Here is a 22,506-nt window from a genome sequence, read left to right as displayed (position 1 = left end):
TCTCGTATTATGTAGGGAAAATGGCTCAACATAAATCAATCTTTTTTCACAAAGAATTATATTATCGCTGCAAACATTTCAAACTATGAAAGTATAGAGTGAAAAGGAAGAATTACTCTCCATCAGGCTGCTTCCTCACCGTATCCCCAGTTCACTCCCCTTCTTAGAGAAAAATAAGGCTGATAAGTTGTTTGGTGACTTACTTTGTTTTTTTTAACCTGGGTATATAAAAATCACTTTATTTCTTCGCACTTTCATAATTTAGCTATCCAGGCTGCTACTAAGCGTTTAGGCTGTTTCCAGTGACTTTATTAAGATGTAGCTTGCAGTTAACATCCTTACACTTTCATCTTTGGGCACATATGTAGTGCTCCTGTAGCCTAACTACTCAGTGCCATTTATTTAGTCACCAGGTTTGTGTTCTAGTTCTTTGACCACTACTATCTGGTCTATTTTTGGTCTCAAAATGCCAGGGGAGAAAGCTGTGTCTTCCCTTCTGTACAGTCACTCATAAGGCGGCCCTGTCATTCCAAAGCGAGTTCCTGGGATTCCGGAGTTGCCTGCTGCCTGTTTGTGAGTTTCAGCAGTTATCTCACGAGTGTCCCATAATCACTTAGCTTTACTTTCCCTGAACTAGTTGCATGTTTAAAAGCCCTTATCAAGTTTTTAATTATTCACTTAATTCTTCTTCCCAGCAGTACCCTGGGGTCTTTATAGTCTTTGTTATTATTCCAATTAAGGACTTGTTGTTACTCCAATTTAATTAAGGAAATGATAGAGCAAAAGCACACAGCAAGGAATTAAGTGAACTGACAGAGGTCAGCAAGTGGATTGCAGTTCTTGGGAGGTCTCACAAATGGGACTGTAGCCACCGCAGTGACGTCAGTGGCCTCTCAGAGGGTCTCCAGCCTCCTTTTTTAAGAAAACAGGACTGCCGCTCATACTTACATCATAGCAGACATCACCACCACCACCCCACCACCCCCAGGTTGCCTGGAGTGACAACACTTTTGAGTCATTGAAGACTAGAACCAAAGAGCATTTGATTGTATTTGGACACGGGGTCACCATAGAAGCCTCTAGAAAGACACATGGTCTCTTTTGATATCAGGGTCATTGCCTTTCGCATCAGCAAATACTGCTGCATGCCCTGGAACTCGGAGTCGCTCACTCGTGGACACCAAGGTGTGTACGTGCTGAGTAGTTAGCACACAAGGAGAAAGGATTCCCCACAGAAGTAATGCGTGATATGGATGTGCATCACTGTTATTTTCATTGCTAACAATTAAAAATATCCAAATGTAGGGGAATTCCCTGGCGGTCCAATGGTTAGGACTCAGTGCTTTCACTGCCGGGGCCCGGGGTTCAATCCCTGGTTGACAAACTGAGATCTCGCAAGCCACGAGGCAAGGCCTAAATAAATAAATAAATAAATATTAAAATATCCAAATGCCAACAGTGAAGATACTTTCAGGAAGTGATGGCATTTTTACAGTGAACAATTGATCACTGTGATAAAAGACATCAGATGAAAAGGGATATTGCATTTCAGAGCTCCCCCAGGAGAGGGGTTGCATATCTGAATCACTGTAGGAAAATTTTTAAACAGTCACCCCTCCAACCTCCAAAACCTCCGCATTCCTGGCCCAGATTCTGATACCGTGCGCTGGAGACGGTAAATGGGATCTTGAGCAAGTTGGTTGTGAATTAAAAAGGGATCAGGGGATACAAAATAACTTGGCAGAGTATTATGCAAATATAAGAAAATGTCATTTTTTTAATTGTAGCGTTTATGAAAAAGAAAAATACCATACAGTTTTGCTCTCCAGAAGTTTCCTCTCTATTGAAATGTAGCATTAACCCTGTGGCAGGCACTGGGTTAGATATTTGGCCTGTATTGTCTCATTGATTCCTGAGCTAAACACTGGGGTCCCACAGATTTGCAGAGAAAGACTTTTCTCCCAGTTCATATCCCCCAGGATTCAGGGAGCAGCTCAGAAACACCGCTTCTGCATGAAGAAAACATTTAAGGTGAATGCACTTAGTTCTCTCTTTATGAGCTTCAGGATTAAACCTTTGTCTTTGCTTTAGTTATAAAATCTCAATGATATGTGCTAACTATGTGTGTAACGCATATGTGTATAGACGCCCCATAATTTATTTATGCACCATAATTCATTTAACCCATCCTCTGTTTTCCTGTGAGTCCAAACGCCCTCAGGCTGCTGGGGGACTCCTCCAGCCCCAGGGTTGTTATCTGCTGCTGTAAATTATCATCCACAAACACATGGGCCTCTTTGGTAATGCAGCCCAGATGTAAGCATTTGAAAACCTTGATAGTGAGCAAACAGGCATTTAATTCTCAGGGGGTGCGTGTGACCTCATTGGAAAAGCTCCCATCCCCTCGGGGGCGGGGCCGGGGGGGGGCGGAGCAAGCCGAGGTGGCTCTGGCTGGTACCACCCAGCTCCACAAAACGCCAGGATCTTGGGTCTTTTACCCCCCCTCATTCATCGGACTACCTCTTGCTTTTTTTTTCCTTTCTGGTCTCCCTCTCCTCTTCTCTCTTCTTCCTCCTATTTCCAAATCTCCTTTGCTATGCGCTAAGACGGTAAGCGGCCACCCAGAGGTACCCTAAGTATTGTCTGTCTGTGACGCTTGGGGGTGAGAATTCGCCGCGTGTGGAGGGTCCTAGTAGGAGATGTGGGGAAAGACTACTAACTTTCTGTCAAAGTTGCTGCAAACACAGAGCCTTTGAAAGACTTTTTTCAGTCTTTTAAGCACCCCTTGGCCTGGTTCTGGAACGTTCGGCCTTTAACTCAAGGAACCATTATGACTACAACTCGTAGGTCCACATCATTCCACCTGATTTTTTTAAGAAAGACAAATATATGAAATACAGCCCAACAGGTAAAGATTCTGGTGAAGAAATAGATTTATTGATATAGAAAGAAGTTCCCAGTATATTCTAGGGGAAAGAAGCAGACCACAGGATGGCCCTTAAGTAAAAGATATGAGTAGGAAAAAAGTGTAAAATGTTAACAGTAATTTATCTCTGAGTAGAATGATTGTGGGAATGACTTTTGCTTGTCTATATATATTTTTTCCTACAATGAATGTATTAAGCAATTTTTAAAAAATGCAAGTGTGAAGAGTGATAATTGAAGAAAAGGTAAAATGTTTGTGACTGGGTAGCCGTGAGTTATTTTAGAGCTATCAAAGAGTAGGTAATTTACAATAAGGAGAGGACAGGAAAGTTCACCTCTTCCCAGAGGAATGTGATTAAAAAGCACCGAGAAATAACGGATTTCTCCTACTTTAGGCCCAGCAGAGGTATCTGAGGCAGATGTGTGAGTTAGCCAGAGCTCTTTGCACATCACCACACTTCCATCTGAACGATATCCCGGAACCTGGGGGAAAAGTCTGTTAGTTGCCTTAATATTGACCATGACCTCCTGGCCTAACCCATTCTTGAGAACTTCCAGGCAGTTGGTAAGGGCCCTTCGTCTTTGAGGAGTCACCATCCTGATTCATATGAGAGTTCCAGAAACACACAGAATCCTTTAAAACTCAATCCTGATTCCAGTTTCTAATTTATTTATTTATTTTTATTTTATTTTATTTTTTTTGGCTGTGTTGGGTCTTCGTTGCTGCACGTGGGCTTTCTCTAGTTACGGTGAGCGGGGGCCACTCTTCGTTGCCGTGCGCGGGCTTCTCATTGTGGTGGCTTCTCTTGTTGTGGAGCACGGGCTCTAGGCACGTGGGCTTCAGTAGTTGTGGCATGCAGTCTCAGTAGTTGTGGCTCGCAGGCTCCAGACCATAGGCTCAGTAGTTGTGGCGCATGGGCTTAGTTGCTCCACAGCATGTGGGATCTTCCCGGACCAGGGCTCAAACCCGTGTCTCCTGCATTGGCAGGCAGATTCTTAACCACTGTGCCACCAGGGAAGCCACCGATTCCAGTTTCTTACAGGATTATATTTCTGTGTGCTCCGCGATCACATATCAGACAGTGTTTATGGGAATCTGCTCAGTCTTCTCTGTAATCTGTCCTCAGGGTGACATCGAAAGGGCAGAAGGAAAGCATTAGTATTATGATGGGTGAAAAGGCCGTAGGGTACAGAAGTTCAATGCTTGGCCTTTAATGCACGCTTTCTCAGTAGCAGTACTATTGACATTTGAGGCCAAGTAATTCTTTTTTTTTTTTGGCCACACTGTGTAGCATGCGGAATCTTAGTTCCCTGACCAGGGATAGAACCCGTGTCCCCTGCAGTGGAAGTGCAGAGTCCTAACCACTGGACCGCCAGGGAATTCTGGGGCCAAGGAATTCTTCACTGAAGGGAGCCACGCTGTTCTGTAGGATGTTTGCAGCACCCCTGGCCTCTACCCATGAGATGCCAGGAATACTCTCCAGGTCAGGACAATCAAAAAAATGTCTTCAACATGGCCAGATGCACTTCACTCCATCCCTTAAGAACCAATGCTTTAGCATTGCTCTTGGGTTCTAACCCTAACTCTCCCGTGTATTACCTGTGTGGCCTTTGGCACCCTCTATGGGCCTCTTTCCTCACCTAGAAAATGGAATAGGAGCTTGTGGTAATACACAGGGCTGTCGGAGGATTGTGCATGTTAACATGTAATGAAGACCCTTAATAAATGTTAACAATTTTTATGATATAATTAAGAGAGGCTGCCTCATCCACGTGTTCAATGGGTAAAAAATTCCTTAATGTGATATACGGCTACTGAATATGGAAGTTTGGAGACTGTCTGGCTTGGTTCTGACCCACTCACTTTTGCACTGGGTGGAAGATTTCATCATTTGTCTTCATCATTCACTAGTCCCAGCCATCCCCTCCCTGAAAAGTTAACCTTTCCTGCCTCTTCCTGTCTCCTTCTCAGAGCATCTGTCCCTACTTTGCTCATCGTGGACGGGAGCCGGCTATTTTGCAGTTTGAAGCAAGCACTTGGAATTCACCACGGGACCCTAACACTTCACATTGCCTGGGGCAGAAGACTCCCTCCCCGTTCAGACAGGTCAAAGCAAGGCCCTTACCCTCCTGGGCCTCCAGCTGTTCCCTGGAGAACTCAGAGTCACAATGTGGGAGAGGAGCGCCAGGGCAGGTTTCCACAGGCTCACACCTGGAGGGCCCTCTCTAGTTCTCCTTGGGACGCCTGGAAATTCGGAAGTGAGGCAGAGTTTTCCTGGCAGGGGAGCACATTGTAGATGAAAATAATTCTTCCCTTGGGGAATCCTCCAAGAATGCACCCCTCCCAGAGATGAACGGGAACATATGGGACTCTCAGAAGTTGTGCATCGTCGTTTGGAGAAAATGAAATACACTTAAATTATAGCACTGTCTTCAGCTTGCATTATAAAGCAGGACTATGAGGTTGCAGGGTCATTACAAGCAATAAATACAGATCTCCCTGCTCGGGGTGTGGATTAGGACCTGAAAGAAATCTACTTAGGCAGGTGGCTGCAGTGAGTGCCTAAAATTACCCACAATAACTGAACGAAACCTGGAACGAGGCGTTTGAATGCAGCCCTTACGGGACGCCAGTCACCAAGTCACCATTGTTCAGAATGTGAAATAATTGAGTCATTCTTGCCCAGTTCACCTTCTTTGATGCTATCGCTCAGACATAGCAAAGATTCTGGAAAACAAAGAAAATATGCTCAGTTGGGGAGATAAAGTGGTCAGAAGAATATGTGTTTCAGAGTGGTTTCCCATTCTGTCAAAATGGACACCTTTGTAGCATGTTGCTTCCTTGAGAGAAAGAGCTTAGGAAAGGTAACTGGAATTTCCATTCTTGTTGTTACAGCTGAAGTTGTTTTTTTGTTTTTGTTTTTGTTTTTGTGGTACGCGGGCCTCTCACTGTTGTGGCCTCGGAGCAGCATGTGGGATCTTCCCGGACTGGGGCACGAACCCGTGTCCCCTGCATCGGCAGGCGGACTCTCACCCACCAGGGAAGCGCCACCAGGGAAGCCCACAGCTGAAGTTTTAAGGAGGTTCCCAGCTAAGTGTGCACCTTTTTTATAGTCCCCCTGGTAGGCAGATAATAATAACATAGTAATAATCACCACCGCTCACTGACCACTGAAATACATGCCACCCACTAAGCTAAGTTGAAAATATCTCTCATGTCTCGTGTGGAGGCAACTAAGGAAAGGGAAGCACGGAGAAGCTGAGTAGCTGGATCAGTGTTAGGGCTGGACTTAACCTAGTTATCTTCCCAACTCTGTGATGTTGACTTTTTTTTTTCCTTTTCTTTCTTTTTTTATTTTTGGCCACACCATGCAGCTCGCGGGATCTTAGTTCCCTGACCAGGGATCGAACCCAGGCTGTGGCAGTGAAAGTTCAGAGTCTTAACCACTGGACCACCAGGGAATTCCCTGTGGTGTTGACTTTTGACCGTGATGAATAAATGCCATAGGAGGAAAACATGGGCCACTACATGGCAGTGACCATTAAAGGACAGCCCATCCCAAACAACCAGAGTCTTCTGCTTTTCGACACACGTGTATTGTCATCTCGCTGACAGGCCTGCCCCTCCTCCAAGCCAATTATGTCATATCGTTGAGGTTGATGTTCTGTTATCACCGATGATCGGTTAGGTGAACACCTGTCCCATCAAGAAAGGGGAGGGGGATGCTAATGGGAGGAACACGAAAAGCAGAGACAAAACCTCTTCTCAAGAAGGCAAATTCTCAAGAAATTACACTTGTTGAACTGCTTGAGGTCTGTCTCCAAAACATATGCCTAGCCCCCCAAAGCCTGGGTTTGTTTAGAGGCTGAAAATTGAACCGTGGGCTTTGACTTCACAAAATCTTAGTGAGATCACTCACGGTAAGCACACAGAAGGGAAACAATATCCTTTTGCCACAAAAGGGCTGAAACAAAAGTTCTTTATTTTATGTCTGGCATAGTCCGTTTCATTTCATTAAGAAGCCCTAGATTTTGTTTTCAGGTCATGGTATGTGTTGATAGGTGCTCCTGGGGAGCCATTCTCCCGGAGGACCATACATACGTACTGTTCATACCCTCTGTAAATATAAAGTCATTACAGTGGCTCCCTTGAGGGAGAGATGGGATCATGGATTCGGAGAGCCGGTAATCGGATGCCTAGGCAGAAAGGTAGAAGGCAACAGGGCGGATCGCCAGAAAGTAGCGGGAAACAAGATAGGGACCTGTTTACTGGAACTAGGATATAGTCAGGGACCTGAGCTTCAGAAACAAGAGGAACCCAATTTCTAGTACAAAGGTACCTGTGCAGAATCGGACAAGCCACAAGTTAATTTGGTGCTAAGCCACCCAACTCCCTGCATATGGTTTGTTAAATTCTTGCAGACTAGCAAGAGGTCTGGCTAATATGCCCTCTCCCTGGAATGCCCTTCCAACCTTCGTTACCTGGTGAACTCATGCATTCTTTAAGACTCGGCTCAATTGTCTGAGGGTACACCGTGTCCTGTGACACTTAGTCCTCTGGATTTCAGTTTGGCAGCCTTCTCCCTCTTGATTCATAAGCTGATTTAATGGCATTCCTCCCTTGGGCCCCATGGCATTGTGTACATTTTATACTTCATTGTGATTGTTACTGTAGGAAAGCATCCTATCATATTGGTTTGAAATATGAACTTTGAAGTCTGGAAGGCCTTAGTTTGAATCATGGCTCCACCACTTTCTACCTGTGTGGCTTGGGGAAGTTGACTTTACATCTCTATTTCTCAGTTTTCTTATCTGTAAGATAGGTTCATAACTTGCTACCTCTGGCATCTGCTTGTACTGAAGTTAAATGAAATGATGCGTGTAGAGCCCTTTGTATTGTCCCTAGCACGTGGGAAGCCCTCTAGTATCCAGTAATTTGGATTCTTTGGTTTCCAGCAAAAGAAACCAATTGTGGCTAACAGAATTGAAGGAAAACTGGACTAACAAAGCTTCAGAAAAGATAGGAATCCAGGCTCTGCAGGGATCTAGGGAGCAGAAACCAATGGACAGTTTCATCCGGGTACCGCTGGCAGAACAATAGGCTCCAACAATCTTTGATCGATAGGTCATTGTAATCATATTTCTATTCCAGGGTGAAAGAATCTGACTGGTCTAGCTTGGGTCACATGCTCATACCTTGGAGAAGGAGTTCCAGCTGAGTAAAAGGAATGTGCTCAGCTGTTTTACATCCAGCTGGTGATCCTTAAGTCTTTTGCATATGTGACTCCCCGCTAAAGACCATTGCAGATTTATTTAATAACACAAGCACAGGATTTAAAAAAAAAAAAGTTTTGAAGACAGTGGCAAAATGTGAATGAAGATCAGAATCTTAAATATTAAGGAATTATGAACTTTGCTAGTGTGAAAATTCATTGAGGTTATGCTTTTAATACGATCCCTCTCTGTTAGAGATATATATTGAAATAAGTAAAAGTGAAAGAATCACCGAATCTTGGCATAGATGACAGACCCTGAGTTCTCCTAATCTGACCTGGGACTCTTACAGGGCAGGAAGACCCTTACAAAACTATTTTAACTTTTTAAAAGGTGTTTCATAGGTTGATCCAAAATGTATCATCTTGTATTTTTTTGGTCCAGTGATCTGGTTCTGACTTTTTTTTTAAATTATTATTTATTTATTATTTATTTATTTATTTAATTTATTTATTTTTGGCTGTGTTAGGGCTTCGTTGCTGTGTGCGGGCTTTCTCTCGTTGCGGCGAGCAGGGGCTACTCTTCGTTGCAGTACGCAGGCTTCTCATTGCAGTGGCTTCTCTTGTTGTGGAGCACGGGCTCTAGGCGCGCAGGCTTCAGTAGTTGTGGCTCATGGGCTCTAGAGCACAGGCTCAGTAGTTGTGGCGCACGGGCTTAGTTGCTCCGTGACATGTGGAATCTTCCCAGACCAGGACTTGAACCCGTGTCCCCTGCATTGGCAGGCGGATTCTTAACCACTGCGCCACCAGGGAAGCCCTGGTTCTGACTTTTGAAACAATAGAGAACAAACGTACTTCTATTTTACTTGTTTCTGCACACAATTATTTAGGGCTTAGCTTTCCTTATAAATGCTGGTTGAGTGAACAAGAGAGGCAGCCAGGAGGAGGTTCCACTGAAAAGCGTTGTCTACAGGAGTCAAAGGGACCCAGATCAAGACCTCCTCCTGCCTGTGCATGTAGGCGGATCTCTGAATTCAGTTTCTGCATCTGTACAATGGGAATAATGATAGGTATCTCCTTCCCAGGGCTGTTGTGAGAATTAAATGAAACAACACGTGGAAAGCACTCAGCATGCGACCCGGCACATAAGTAAGAGCTCAAGAAACATTAGCTGTGATCCTGCTGCTGCACTTTCAGGCTGCCCACCGAAAACCTGCCCATCTTATCTCAGCTGACAGAGATAAAAATACTTGTAAAAGCAAAGGAAGCAGGGCAAAACCATCACCACCTAGTTGAAAGAGAAGGTCCTTCAGGAAACTTAGTTGCACAGGTCATCTCAGTCCTATGGCAGCAGCAGGCCTTGAATCTTCCGTCACAGGGACTCGCTACTCTTGGTGCCTTTCTCTACCTCCACTGTTTCCCTCTTGACCTGTCTCTCTCATCTCTCAGCCTCTCTAAGAGACCGTACGTGATGGGTTTGTCTGTTCCTTACCCCGTATAAGGAACCTCTGGTGGGTTGATCTCTCTTCTTCACAGCCCACCTCATAGGATGCTCACCAGCTTACAGACTGGTTACCTTTGAGTCAGGTGATTGTCCTTGGTCTGTCTGACCATGGCCAGGAGACCGAAATTGATGGGAGAATACTCAGATTATAACTAACTCTTGGTGAAAGCCAAATTATGAATGTTTATCACATTACCACAGAGATGCTATTTACCTATTGTATTTTCTCCACCTGGATTTCTTTTTATCCTATAGAATCCTGTTTTTTTCCCTAGCCTTCAGATATAGTTCAAATCCCATCGTGTCCTATCAGCTTTTTTTTTTTAAACATGATGCAAGTTTGCCAAGCCACACTAGTTAGGATTTCTTGAATTCCTACCACTTGCCAGGCACTGTAATGGGCACTTCATAACGGTCCTCCTAGGGCCATCGTCATCCCCACTTTATAGACAAAGAATCTTAGACTCAAAGCTTAAGCCACATTCCCCAGGCCACATAGCATTAAATTCCAGAAAATGGATTTTTATTAACAACTGTTAGTTTTTGTTGTTTTACATCCTTTTCTGTTATCTCATTTACTCCTTCCAAAACCCTGTGAGGTAAGTGCAGATAACACCCATTTTAGAAAAGACCCAGAGAAGCTAATGATCTTGCCCAAGGCTACACAGCTAATAAATGATGGAGCTGGGACTACATATTCTATATGTTTCAGATTCCCAAGCCTGCTTTTCCCTCCAACTCTTCATCTCCCCCTCCTGCCTTAATCCTTAACTTGCCCTTCTCACACACCTAACACTCATGAATCTTCGTTAAGTTCACTTATAGGTGAGATAAACCCTTGTAAGTGAAAATATAAAGGATTTATTCTCTTTCTGGAACTTCCCTTGATGATTCAGCATTAAGGGTGGAATTTTTCCAATGATTTTACCGTCTCAGTGGTAGAATCTTTCACGGCCTTTTTAAGCTGCTGGATTTATTTCTCAAACGTTTCCTTATTGTGGAAAGGGAGGAAAAAATAAAAAACGCAAATACCCAAGGCCTGTCAGGATTTTGCAGAGCTAAGGACAAGACTCCCTCCCTGCCCCCCCCCCGCCCCCCCGCCCCCGTGCCACTTCAGTCCGGGTTTATCTTGCCTCTCACCCAGTTGAGAGCAAGTTCTCTTCCAGGACCCTAGCTGTGAGCTCTCTTCGGGTATTAAGTCTCTTCATGCATTATTCATCAGTGGGGCTCCAACAGTAGAGAAAACCTTCTAGGCCTCAGCTGGCGCACTCACCCATGCCAGAGCACCAGCCTTCACCAGCCAGCCTCCACAGGACGGGATGAGGAAAACACAAGACACTCCTCCCCTCCGCACCTCTTGGTAGTCAGCGCTCTCCTGAAAGAGGGGCCTGGCCTCGTAGACTGAACGAGCAAAGGCCCAGAAAAGGCAGTGGAGGGAGGGAGGCCCAGAATGCCCTGATTTGCATGAGAAAGACCAATATTAAGTAGTACGAGAGCTCAGCTTCCAGCCAGAGGGAAAGCCTGGAGCCTGGAAGGATGAGAGGAAAGGAGGGAGGGTGCGATTGAAACTCTCCTGGTGGATGGGGGCGAGGTAAACGTGGGGCTCTCACACCCACCATGAGTCTGAAAACGGCAAAGCCACAGGCCTCCACGTTCAATTATTTAGTAGTGCTTACTCAGCAGACTTCTGTTTTCAGCCCTCAGAGCTCAACTGGGCTTTGTTTCGAAGCTGTCTCAGGTATTCTGAGCTCCCAGAATGTGTGTCGAAGAATGGGCAACCAAGAGTAAAGTTGGGTTTGCACTTGGTGACCATTTTGGATTTTTCTTTAATTCACCTTCCAACACACAAAAGCCTTCTGTAGAAGATGTTATCTGCATATCCACATAGATTCATACATACACACGGCTGTATATATGTGTTGCAGATAGCTTTTAAGAGGGAAATAAAGCACAGCCATCCCCTAGTTTCTGAAAATTCTCTGCAAGAAACTACATGACGAAATGAAATCATTGCAGAGAGAAGGGAAGGAATCTGAAGGAACAAACTTCTGTACTGTTTTTCAGGTTTTATATTGAGAGCATATCGTTCCTGAAGGATAAAACCACCGTGGAGCTGTTTTTCCTGAATGCAAAGGCCTGTGTGCACAAGGTAAGGGCCCCATTTGTTATGGTCAGTGACAGACTCTAGAGGGACTGGAGAAGGAGGGAGCAATGGCAGGGCCTTTGTTTTCATGTTGAAATGGAGAAAAAAAGGACATGATCTTTTTCCTTGACATATCCTTCCCCACCAAACAAATAAACCAAAAAAAAAAAAGAAAGAAAGAAAGGCAGTTCTTCTCAAATTCTGAGTTGGGAAGACAGCCATGTACAGAGGCATTGTGCTCACACAGAATTACCACAGCCTTAAATGCAGTTCATACTCCACACGGAATGACCCAGCAGGGCACAAAGATGGATCAAGCAGACTGTGATCGAAGCCTCACAAAAGTCAGGCCAGAAATCTTTTTTAACAGAATACGGCCTACATTGATCGTAATTCAAAACCAGTCTTCTTTAGGGGCTTCTACTCAAAGCCATGTATTTTAAGGCAGATTCTCAGTTACCTGTGGGCAAGGGACCTGTGTTTTGCTTTGTTGTTTGCATCCAGTCCATGGAGGATACACAGCTTTTGTAAAATTCAATACACACGAATTGCTAGAAAAATTATCCCATGCCTGGATGTTGCAGCCATGTCCGTCAGATTGCTGTGGAATTTTAGACACTCTCCATTTTTATCTTAGCTCCTTGCAGATAAGCGTTGCTTTAAAGGCCTCTAGTCTGGCCTCCTCAAACCATACCCTGCACAACGGCAGGGAATCTGTGGGCCAAGATAGGCTCAGCTGGAGCCCAGCTCCTCCCTTCAAGGTTATGTTCTCAGTGTTCAGGATCTCAGATCCCAAGCCTGCTTCCAGGGCCGGTGGGAACCCCTTCTGCCCATATATATCACCCTAAATCTGAGGGGTGGCCAAAGACAGCTGGATGGTGCCTGGCCTGGAAGGACAAGGGGGCAGACTGTGGGTTAGGACACCTGCATTGGTACTCCTCCCTCAGCCCCCGAAGTGTTAAGGGTGGCCCACTGCACACATGCAGCTTTAATTAGTGCAAGACTCACAAAGAGCAGAGTTTTTGTTGTTGTTGTTTTAATAGCTTTATTGAGATGTAATTGACTACATAATTTTCTACATCTTATTAGAAGTAATACCCTTGAAATGATCACTACAGTCAAGATAGTGAATATAGCCAGCAACTACAGATCTGCTTTTTCTCACAGTAGATTACATTTTCTAGAGTTTTATGTAAGTGGAATCATACAGTAGATAATCTGTTTGTCTTTTTTCAATGAGCATAATTGTTTTGAGATTCATACATGTTGCTGCATGTATCAATAGCACTTTGCTTTTTATTGCTAAGTAATATTCCACTGTATGGCTATACCTTACATTGTTTTGTTTTTGCTTTTGTTTTTGTTTTTTTGGCCGCACTGCATGGCATGCAGGATCGCGGGATCTTAGTTCCGCGACCAGGGATCGAACCCGTGCCCCCTGCAGTGGCAGCGCGGAGTCTTACCCACCGAACCACAGGGAAGTCCCTATACCTTACATTGTTTAAGCATTCACCTGTGCGTTTTTTTTTTTTTTTTCCTTTTTCTCCCAGTTTTACTGGGATATAATTGACATATAATATTGTGTAAGTTTAAGGTGTACAGTATGATGATTTGATATGTGCACATATTTCAAAATGATCCATTCACCTGTTGATGAACATTTAGATTATGCAAGTTTGGGGTCTGTTCCAAATAAAACTGCTAGAAACATCCATGTACAAGTCATTGTATACACATATACTTTCTTTTCTTCTTGGGCAAATACCTGGGAGTAGAATGGCTAGGTCATATGGTAGATAGATTTAACTTTTTAAGGTTCTGCCAAACTGTTTTCCAAAGTGGTTGTGCTATTTTAAATTCCCACCAATAGTTTATGAGATTTCTAGTTCTTTCATATCCTTGTCAACACATGGCATCAACATCTTTTCCATTTTAGCCATTCTAATAGGAGTGTAGTAGCATCTCACTGCAGTTTTCATTTCCATTTCCCTGATGACATATGCTGTTTGAGTGTCTCTTATGTGCTTATTTTACCATCATTGTATCTTCTTTACGTTGAATCTTTTGCCCAGTTTCTTTGGGTTGCTGTTTTCTTCTCATGAGTTTTCAGTGTATATATATTCTAGATATAAGTACTTTATTGGTTATATGGATTACAAATATTTTCTCCCAATCTGTGGCTTGCTGTTCATTCTCTTCATGTCTTTCAAAGACTAAAAGGCTTTTATTTTGTTGAAGTCTATTTTTTTTTATTTGTTGAAGTCTATTTGTTCCTTTATGGGTTGCGATATTGTATCTCAGTAAACTTTGCCTAACCCAGGGTCACAAAGATTTTCTCCTGTGTTTTCTTCTAGAAGTTTTAGAATTTTAGGTATTGCATTAGGTCTATTATCCATTTTGAATTAATTTTTATATATGACACAAAGTTCAGATTGAAGTTCTTTCTTTCTTTTTTTTTTTTTTGCATATGGATATTCAGTGGCTCCAGTGCCATTTGTTGAAAAGGCTGTCATTTCTCTATTACGTTGCCTTTGCACCTTTAAGAAAAATTAGTTGTCCATATATGTGTGGGTTTACTTTTGGACTCTGTTCCATTCCATTGACCTATTTGTCAGCCTTTATGGCAATAATATACTGTTTTGATTACTGCAGCTTTGAATTGTGTATTGAAATCAGAACAAACCTTAACTTTGTTCTTTTTAAAAGTTGTCTTATTTATTCTAAGTTTTTTGCATTTCCATATAAATTTTAGAATCAGCTTGTCAATTTCTACCCAAAACAAACAAACAACCCTACTGATACTTTTATTAGGATGGCATGAATTCATAGATCAAGGTGGGAAGAATTGACAGTTTAACAACATTGAGTCATCAGACCCATGAGCAAGATATATATATATCCATTTATTTAGATGATATTTAATTTCTCTCAGTAGTTTTCAGTATACAGGTCTTTTGTTAGATCTGTCCCTATGTCTTACATATTATTTGATACAATTGTAAATGGTATCTTTTTATTTTAATTTCTGAATGTTCATTATCAGTATATAGAAATCGAATTGATTTTTGTGTATTGATATTGAATCCTGCTAAACTCATTTATAACTTTTGGTAACTTTTTTGTAGATTTCATCAGGTAATACTTTATAGATCATCTGCTAATAAAGATAGCTTTACTTCTTCCTTTTCCATCTGTGTGCCTTTTTATTAGTTGTCCAATTTATAGCCATAGTTCATATTTTCTTATTATCCTTTTAATATGTGCAGTCTATAGTGGTATTGCCTCTCTCGATCCTGATATTAATAAATAGTGTCTTCTCTCTTTTTTATTTCTTATCATTCTGGCCAGAAGTTTATCTGTGTTGAGCCTCTCAAAGAATCAGCTTTTGGTTTCAATGATTTTCTCACTGAAAAAAAAATTTTTTTCTACTTCATTGATTTCCGCTGTGACCTTTATTAGTTTATATTTTATCATTATTATTGCCTTTCTTCTTCCTTTGGGTTTAATTTGCTCTTCATATACCAGTCTCTTAAGATGAAAGCTGAGATCACTGATTAAAGATGTTTCTTTTCTAATATATGCATTTAGTACGGTAACATTTTCTAAGTACTGATTTTGTATTCCACAAATACTGATATGTTGTGTTTTCATTTTCATTCATTTGTAAATATTTTTAAATTTCCTTTTTGATATACCTTCATTGGCTCATTGTTATTTAGAAGAGTATAGTTTGGTTTCCAGAGATTTGGGGACTTTCAGGGATCTTTTATTTACCTCCAATTAAATCTCATGGTGGTCAGAAAACACACTTTGTGTAAATTAAATTCTTTTAAATTTAATGTGACTTATTTATGGCCCAGAATATGCTTCGTCTTGGTAAGTGGTCCATGTGCACTTGGGAAGAATGTGTATTCTGCTGTCACTGGGTGGATGTTCTATAAATGTTAACCAAGTCAATTTAATAGTATTGTTTAAGTCTACTACTCTTGCTGATTGTGTGTCTACTTCCTGTATCAGTTATTGACAGAGAGGTACTGACATCTCTAGCTATGATTGTGGATTTTTCTATTTCTCTTTGTAAGTTCTATCAGTTTTCGTTTCATGTATTTTGAAGTTTTGTTATTAGGGTATAAACATTTAGGAATGCTATACCCTCTTGACTATCTTTATAGAATGATCCTCTTTATCCTGGTAATATTCTTTATTCTGAAATCTGCTTTGATATTAATATAACCACTTCACATTTCTTTTGATGAGTGTTAACATGGTAGGTCTTTTTCCATCCTTTTAATTGTAAACTGTTTGTGTCTGTGTATTTAAAGTGAATTTCTTACAGACAACATATAATTGCATCTTGATATTTTTACCCATCTTATTTATCCATTTATCCATCTCGGTCTTTTGACTGGTTGTTTACATTATTTACATTTAATGTGATTATTGACATGGTTAAGTTTGTCTGTCTTGCTCTTTGTTTTCTATTTGTCCCATCTGTTCTTTGTTCCTTTCTTCTGCCTTCTTTTGGGTTTATTGAGTATTTTATGATTTCATTTTATCTCCTTTGTTGGATTACTAGCTGTAACTCTTTGTTTTATTTTTTCTGTGATTGCTTTAGGGTTTATAGTATACATCTTTAACTTATCAAGTCTACCTTCAAGTGATCTTGTACGATTTCACATGTAGTACAAGAACCTTATAATAGTATATTTCTATTTCTTCATTCTTGGCCTTTACGCTGTCAGTGTCATACATTTTATTTTCAGATGTGTTAGAGATGCACATGACATTGTTATTGTTTTTGTGTAAACATTTGGTCATCTCTGTCTACTTTTAAAATTTTCTCTTTATCACTGCTTTGAACAATTTGGTATAGCTTTCTCCTTCATGGTTCTTGTGATTGGTGTTTATTAAGCATCTTGGACTTGTGGGTTTATAGTTTTTATCAAATTTGGGAATATTTCAGCCATAATTTCTTCAACTATTTTTTTCTGTCCCCATCCATGCCTCCTTTGCAAACTCCAATTGCACATATACTAGGCCACCTAAAGTTATCCCACAGCTAAGTGATGCTCTTTTCTTTTTCTTTCTTTCTTTCTTTTTGTGTTTTATTTTGATAATTTCTATTGCAATATCTTCAATTTTATTCATCTTTTCTCTTAGAATTTATTCTGCCATTTATCCCACCCTGTATATTGAAGTTTTTATCTTTAGAAGTTTGAGATTTGGATCTTTTTAAAATCTTGCCTGTGGCTACTTAACTTTTTAAACGTATGGGCTACAGTTATAATAATTGTTTTAATGTCTTCATCTGCTTACTCTCTTTTATTTTTTTGGTCGCACTGTGTGGCTTGTGGGATCTTAGTTCCCTGACCAGGAACTGAACCTGGGCCCTGGCAGTGAGAGTGCGGAGTCCTAACCACTGGACAGCCAGGGAAGTCCCTTCATCTGCTTATTCTAATATTTGTGTCAGTTTGGGTGGTTCAGATTGATTGATTTTTCTCCTCATTATGGGTTATGTTTTCCTACCTATTTGCATGCCTGATAATTTTTGATTGGATGCTGGACATTTTTAATTGTATCTTTTGGGGTACCACGTATTTTCATATTCCTTAAATATTCTTGACATTTGTTTGGGGATACAGTTTAGTTACTTGGATGCAGTTCTATTTTTCAAGGTCTCACTTTTAAGATTTGTTAGGCTGGACCAGAGCAGTACTCATTCTAGAGCCAATTATTGCCCATGACTGAGGCAAGACCTTCCTCAGTACTCTACTCAATGCCCCATGAATTATGAGTTTTTTCAGTCTGACTGGTGGGAACAGGCACCATTTGCAGCCCTGTGTGAGGACCAGGCACCCTTCCCTTTCATCCTTTTGGCTAGTACTTTCCCCAGCCTTGGGTAGTCTCCTTCCACGCATGCAGTGATCAGTACTCAGCTAAATACTCAAAGAAGACCCACTGTATAGCTTCAAGAGTCTCTCTTGGTGCAGCTTTCTTTTCTCTAGCACTCTCTTCTACAAATTCCATCCATTTCGCTTTCCCCATTCTCTCAGCTCCAGCTGCACAAACTCCAAAAGTCCACTTTGCTCCATCTGGGTTTCCCCTTCACAGCCTGGAAACCTTCTCATGGCAGCAAGTAGGGACAGTCAGGGTTTACCGCATTCAAGGTTCACTGTCCATTGCTGCCTGATGTTCCATGTTTTGAAGACTGTTGTTTCATATTTATTGTCTAGTTTTTTACTTTTTTTCAGGAAACAGGGTAAATCCAGCCCCTGTTACTCCATCTTAGCCAGAAGCAAAAGTACTCAAAGCAGAGTTTTTGGCTACTTCTATGAGGAAAGTGTAATGTCTCCAGCACCAAAGACTTTGTGAGAGCCTCTTTTTGTGAGATGTGGGTTTCCTTAAGAACACCATGGTTTGACTGATAAGTAGACACCTGTATAGCCAATGCAGCATTTACTGAGTCAGGAAAATATTTCATAAACAACAGTTGGTGATCGTGGAGAAATACAGTGACCCCTTGTGATATTTGTCACTGCCTAGCTGGCCAAGGTCCAAAGAAATAGCCTCCTTGATGACTTGTTTGCTCTGTTGCTAATAGAAAGAAAAAGAGGATGCAAACTTTGGCTCTTAGTATTTCTCTTGTAGTTTTGTATGCTATTTCTGTTGGTCTTGAAGAAGCAGAGTTCTTTTAAATTCTCCTCTGTCATATGTCAGGTCCTAGGAGCTCCTTTCTAAATGAGAATATTCCATGACTTGTCAAAGGATTCAGAACTTTTACAAAGCATAATGTTGTAAGGCGCTATGACTTACATTATTGGGGTAATTTTTAAAAATTCATCTGTAGGAATTTACAGTTTGGTATTTTCTAGGTAATATGTAGATGGCTAGTAACGTAATCTCTCCATTAGAAAAATACTCAGTCGTCTTTCTCACTGGACAAAGCTGAGTGGAAGCTGAAAATTCCTAGTTGCTTTATCTAAAAAGAAAAGGTCTACTCTTTTTTTTTTTTTTTTTTTTTTTTTGCGGTACGCGGGCCTCTCACTGTTGTGGCCTCTCCCATTGCGGAGCACAGGCTCCAGATGCTCAAACTCAGCGGCCATGGCTCACGGGCCCAGCCGCTCCACAGCACGTGGGATCTTCCCGGACCGGGGCACGAACCCGCATCCCCTGCATCGGCAGGTGGACTCTGAACCACTGAGCCACCAGGGAAGCCCACAAAAGTGTGCCAGCACTGTGCTAAGTGGTATACGGTTAACTGCATTTGATCCTCACTGTAGCCCATGAAGAAGGAAACTTGTGATCCCTTTTACAAATAAAAGAACTGAGGCACAGAGAGGTTAAGTAGTTTTCTTAACGTCACAGAGCTATTATGTGGGAAAAGTGTCCTTGGCAAATTATACCAGCAGGACACCCTGGGTCTTAAAAACACCCCCCATTTACCTCAGCTTCCTTTTAGTCACTGCTCTGGGGAAATAAAAGTGTCCTCAATAACTTAGAACTCAGGGGCTATTGTTACAGAGTTGGCAGGTCATAGCACTAGCAAATATTAAATATGAATAATTTACCAGGCACTTACTATATGTATTCATGCATTTAGTTTTCATTCCAACCCTATTAGATAAGTTAGGTAACTTACCTATTTGGTAAGTTCTATTATTATTATCTCCCATTTTATAGATGGGAATATTGAGGTACAGAGGTGAAGTAACATACACAAACCTCACATAGTTAATAAGTGGAGGAGCCAAGGTTCATCCCAGGCAGTATAATGCCAGAGTCCACGAGTTTAACCATGACACATCCTAGCTATTGATGGATAAGTGCTGTCTGCCCACTGCATGTGGCATATTTGTGGCATCCTGAATTTAAGCTTCAGAAGTGCACTAGTGCTCTTGTTGGTACAGAACCTACCAGAATGTTAGAAACTGCCTGTACGGTTCAAGAGTTCCCCAGAAGAGAGCTGTTGTCTGAGTTGTCTTTCAAATGAAGGCTCCCGAACCTCTTTGGTGAGAATGCAGAGGGCACACTTTGCCTGCACACGGCCATAACCTGTGCCAGGTGGTGATGATGGGGAAATGCCCAAACTGGTGCTGGGGAACCCTGGGAGCCCTCAACATGTGGGCTGTGGTCCACCATAGACAACCCGCAGCCTGCTTGGAAAAGCCTTAAATGCATGAGAAACGCACTGCAGGTTTGCCTGCAGTGATGGTTTTTGGAGGCCTCCTCAACCATACGTGTGATTTTAGTAATCAAACAACATTTATCACTACCACCCCACTTTTAAAATCAACGATTTGAAGACATGCTTGGAAAATTAAAATAGGATTGGCTACCCTGTCTCTTTAGGTGTGTATGAAATTATTATAATAATGAGATGACAGAAAACGTGGAAAAGCAAGTGGGGTTCAAGAGGTGCTCTGTGGTAGAGACCGTGCATGGGGGTGGGTGGGGGAGAAGTGGAGGACGGCAGCTCGACTTACTGAGAGCTCAGCAAACAGCCGATACTGATTTTTTCATGTATTGACTCATCTAAGCCTCACAACAGCCGATAATGTTATTTATTGTTACTTTAACGAATGAGCAAATGGAGGCATAAATAAGGTAAATAATTTGGCCATGGGTAAATAGCTCATTAGTAGTGAAGTAATCACTAGGCAGTCTGGCTACAGAAACCATAGTGTCTTTATTCATTCAATAAAAAATTATTGCATTCCAATTAAGGGCTAGGATTTCTGATGAGTGCTGCATTATCAGTGTAATATTTAGCACTGCTCCCTTCCTGTGGCCCATCCTAAGTCTTAAGGATTCTCTCATTTGTACATTTGTGTATGGGTGTGTGTTGTGTTTATTTTAAAGGCAATGTACATGATGGTACTTTCTAACATAATATTTCTGAAAGATACCAGGGACCTTGGAGGGACTGAGCATACCCAGAATTCCATGATGTTATGTGTTACTCCTTCCAAAAATCACATAGAAAGCCATTTGAAACATTTTCCTAGTTCTGCAATACTATAAGAAATCTCACAAACATTAGGATTTTTTTGTAAACACACACACACACACACACACACACACACACACACACACACACTAATTTTCTCTAGATCTGGCCACAAGATAAAACCTAGGTCTATTCTGATTCTGTTTTTTGGCCGTGCCCCACGGCTTGTGGAATCTTAGTTCCCTGACTAGAGATTGAACCCGGGCCCTCAGCAGGGAGAGAACAGAGTTCTAACCACAGGACCACCAGGGAATTCCTTATTCCAATTCTTTAAATAAAACATCTTAGGACTCAGTCAAGAGATGTTAACCTGAGTACAAGGCAGTTAGGATCTCCTCTGCTCCAGGCTTTAACAGGAGCAGGTACCATATCAAGATGCAGGAGAAAATGGCTCATTGATGCCTTCAGAGATTTTACTGTGCCCCCTGCTTTCATAAGCACTCATCTCTTTGGACTTTGAATAAGTGTGGAAATATTAGTGAGCCAAACATTAATAATCCTATTAAAAAACAAAGTCATTGCAAGACTATACAATCATGTTTATTTTTATCCTCCCTCATTTCTGGACTGAGGGCTTATTAGGTGTGCCCTTTCATCAGGAGACTTGGGGAGAGTCTCAGCCTGTCACCCACAAACACGCTCTTGCCATACTTGCAGTGATAGAATATGTTGCATAATGTCCTCAGACTGTTAATGCCATTTGCATTTAAGTGTGTGAAACTGGAGGCACCAAAGCTCTCTTAAAAACCCCTTCACAAGGCAATTTGGCCACGTCGGTGACAATGAAGAGTCTATCTTTCCACCCAGTGCTCCACCAACTTTAGGAATTAGGGTGTGGAAGATATTACTGGAATATGAAAAGATGAATATCAAAAGATCTTAGATTATTATTTCTAACAGCAGGAAACTGAAAACTGCCTAAATATGATTGAATAAGGATTAGTTAAATAAGTGACCAATCATTCATGTGATAAGAATACTGGGCAGCCATTAAAAAAATAGAATAGCCCTTCTCGGCTGGTGTGGAAGCATGTCCAAACTGCACTGTTTTTTTCTTTTTCTTTCAACCATTTTTTTTTCCTCCGCACTGCACAGCATATGGGATCTTAGTTCCCTGGCCAGGGTTCGAACCCACACCCCCTGCATTGGAAGGGCTGTGTCTTAGCCACTGGACTAACAGGGAAGTCCCGAAATTGCATTGTTAAGTTTAAAAAAAACCAAGCTACAGAACAGTAAATATAGTATAATTGTCTTTAATTTTATTTGCTTATATATGTGTGTGTGTGTATGTATGTGTGTGTATAAGTATAAAATGTACTTATAGGAAAAATAGAAAAATATATTGCATAGTATAAATTTTTATTATCTCTGAGAGTGAGATTATGGAAAGACTTTTGCTTTCTAAGTAATGCTTTTCTAAAATTTTTTAAATAGGATACTTGGATTCATTTTATATCAGAAAAATAGAGACAAAAATAATCAGTGTATTCATTAAACTTTACCTCTTTGAAGCTGTATGAAGAGAATAAAAACATTGTGTTGATCACTCTCCCTTCATTAGAAAAATACTCAGTTATCTTTGTCACTGGACAAAGCTAAGTGGAAGCTGAAAATTCCTAGTTGCTTTATCTAAAAAGAAAAGGTCTGCTCTTTTTTTTTTTTTTTTTTTTTTTTTGCGGTCGCGGGGCCCTCCACTTTTGGGGCCTTTCCCATG

General features: G+C 41.5%; 1 protein-coding gene across 1 annotated transcript in view; it reads left to right on the top strand.

Annotated features, from left to right (window-relative positions):
• FRMD4B (FERM domain containing 4B) overlaps positions 1-22,506 on the top strand; it is a 187,947-nt gene that overhangs the window by 75,708 nt on the left and 89,733 nt on the right. Inside the window, exon 5 of the mRNA XM_007447648.1 lies at positions 11,707-11,791. Within this exon, the coding sequence (XP_007447710.1) occupies positions 11,707-11,791 (85 nt within the window). The remainder of the gene's footprint in view (positions 1-11,706; positions 11,792-22,506) is intronic.

This window comes from Lipotes vexillifer, unplaced genomic scaffold (assembly GCF_000442215.2).
Source record: "Lipotes vexillifer unplaced genomic scaffold, Lipotes_vexillifer_v1.1 scaffold1008, whole genome shotgun sequence".
NCBI classification, from domain to species: Eukaryota; Metazoa; Chordata; class Mammalia; order Artiodactyla; family Lipotidae; genus Lipotes; species Lipotes vexillifer.
The sequence above is the reverse complement of the archived record's forward strand: the minus strand, read 5'-3'. Positions and strand labels throughout refer to the sequence as shown.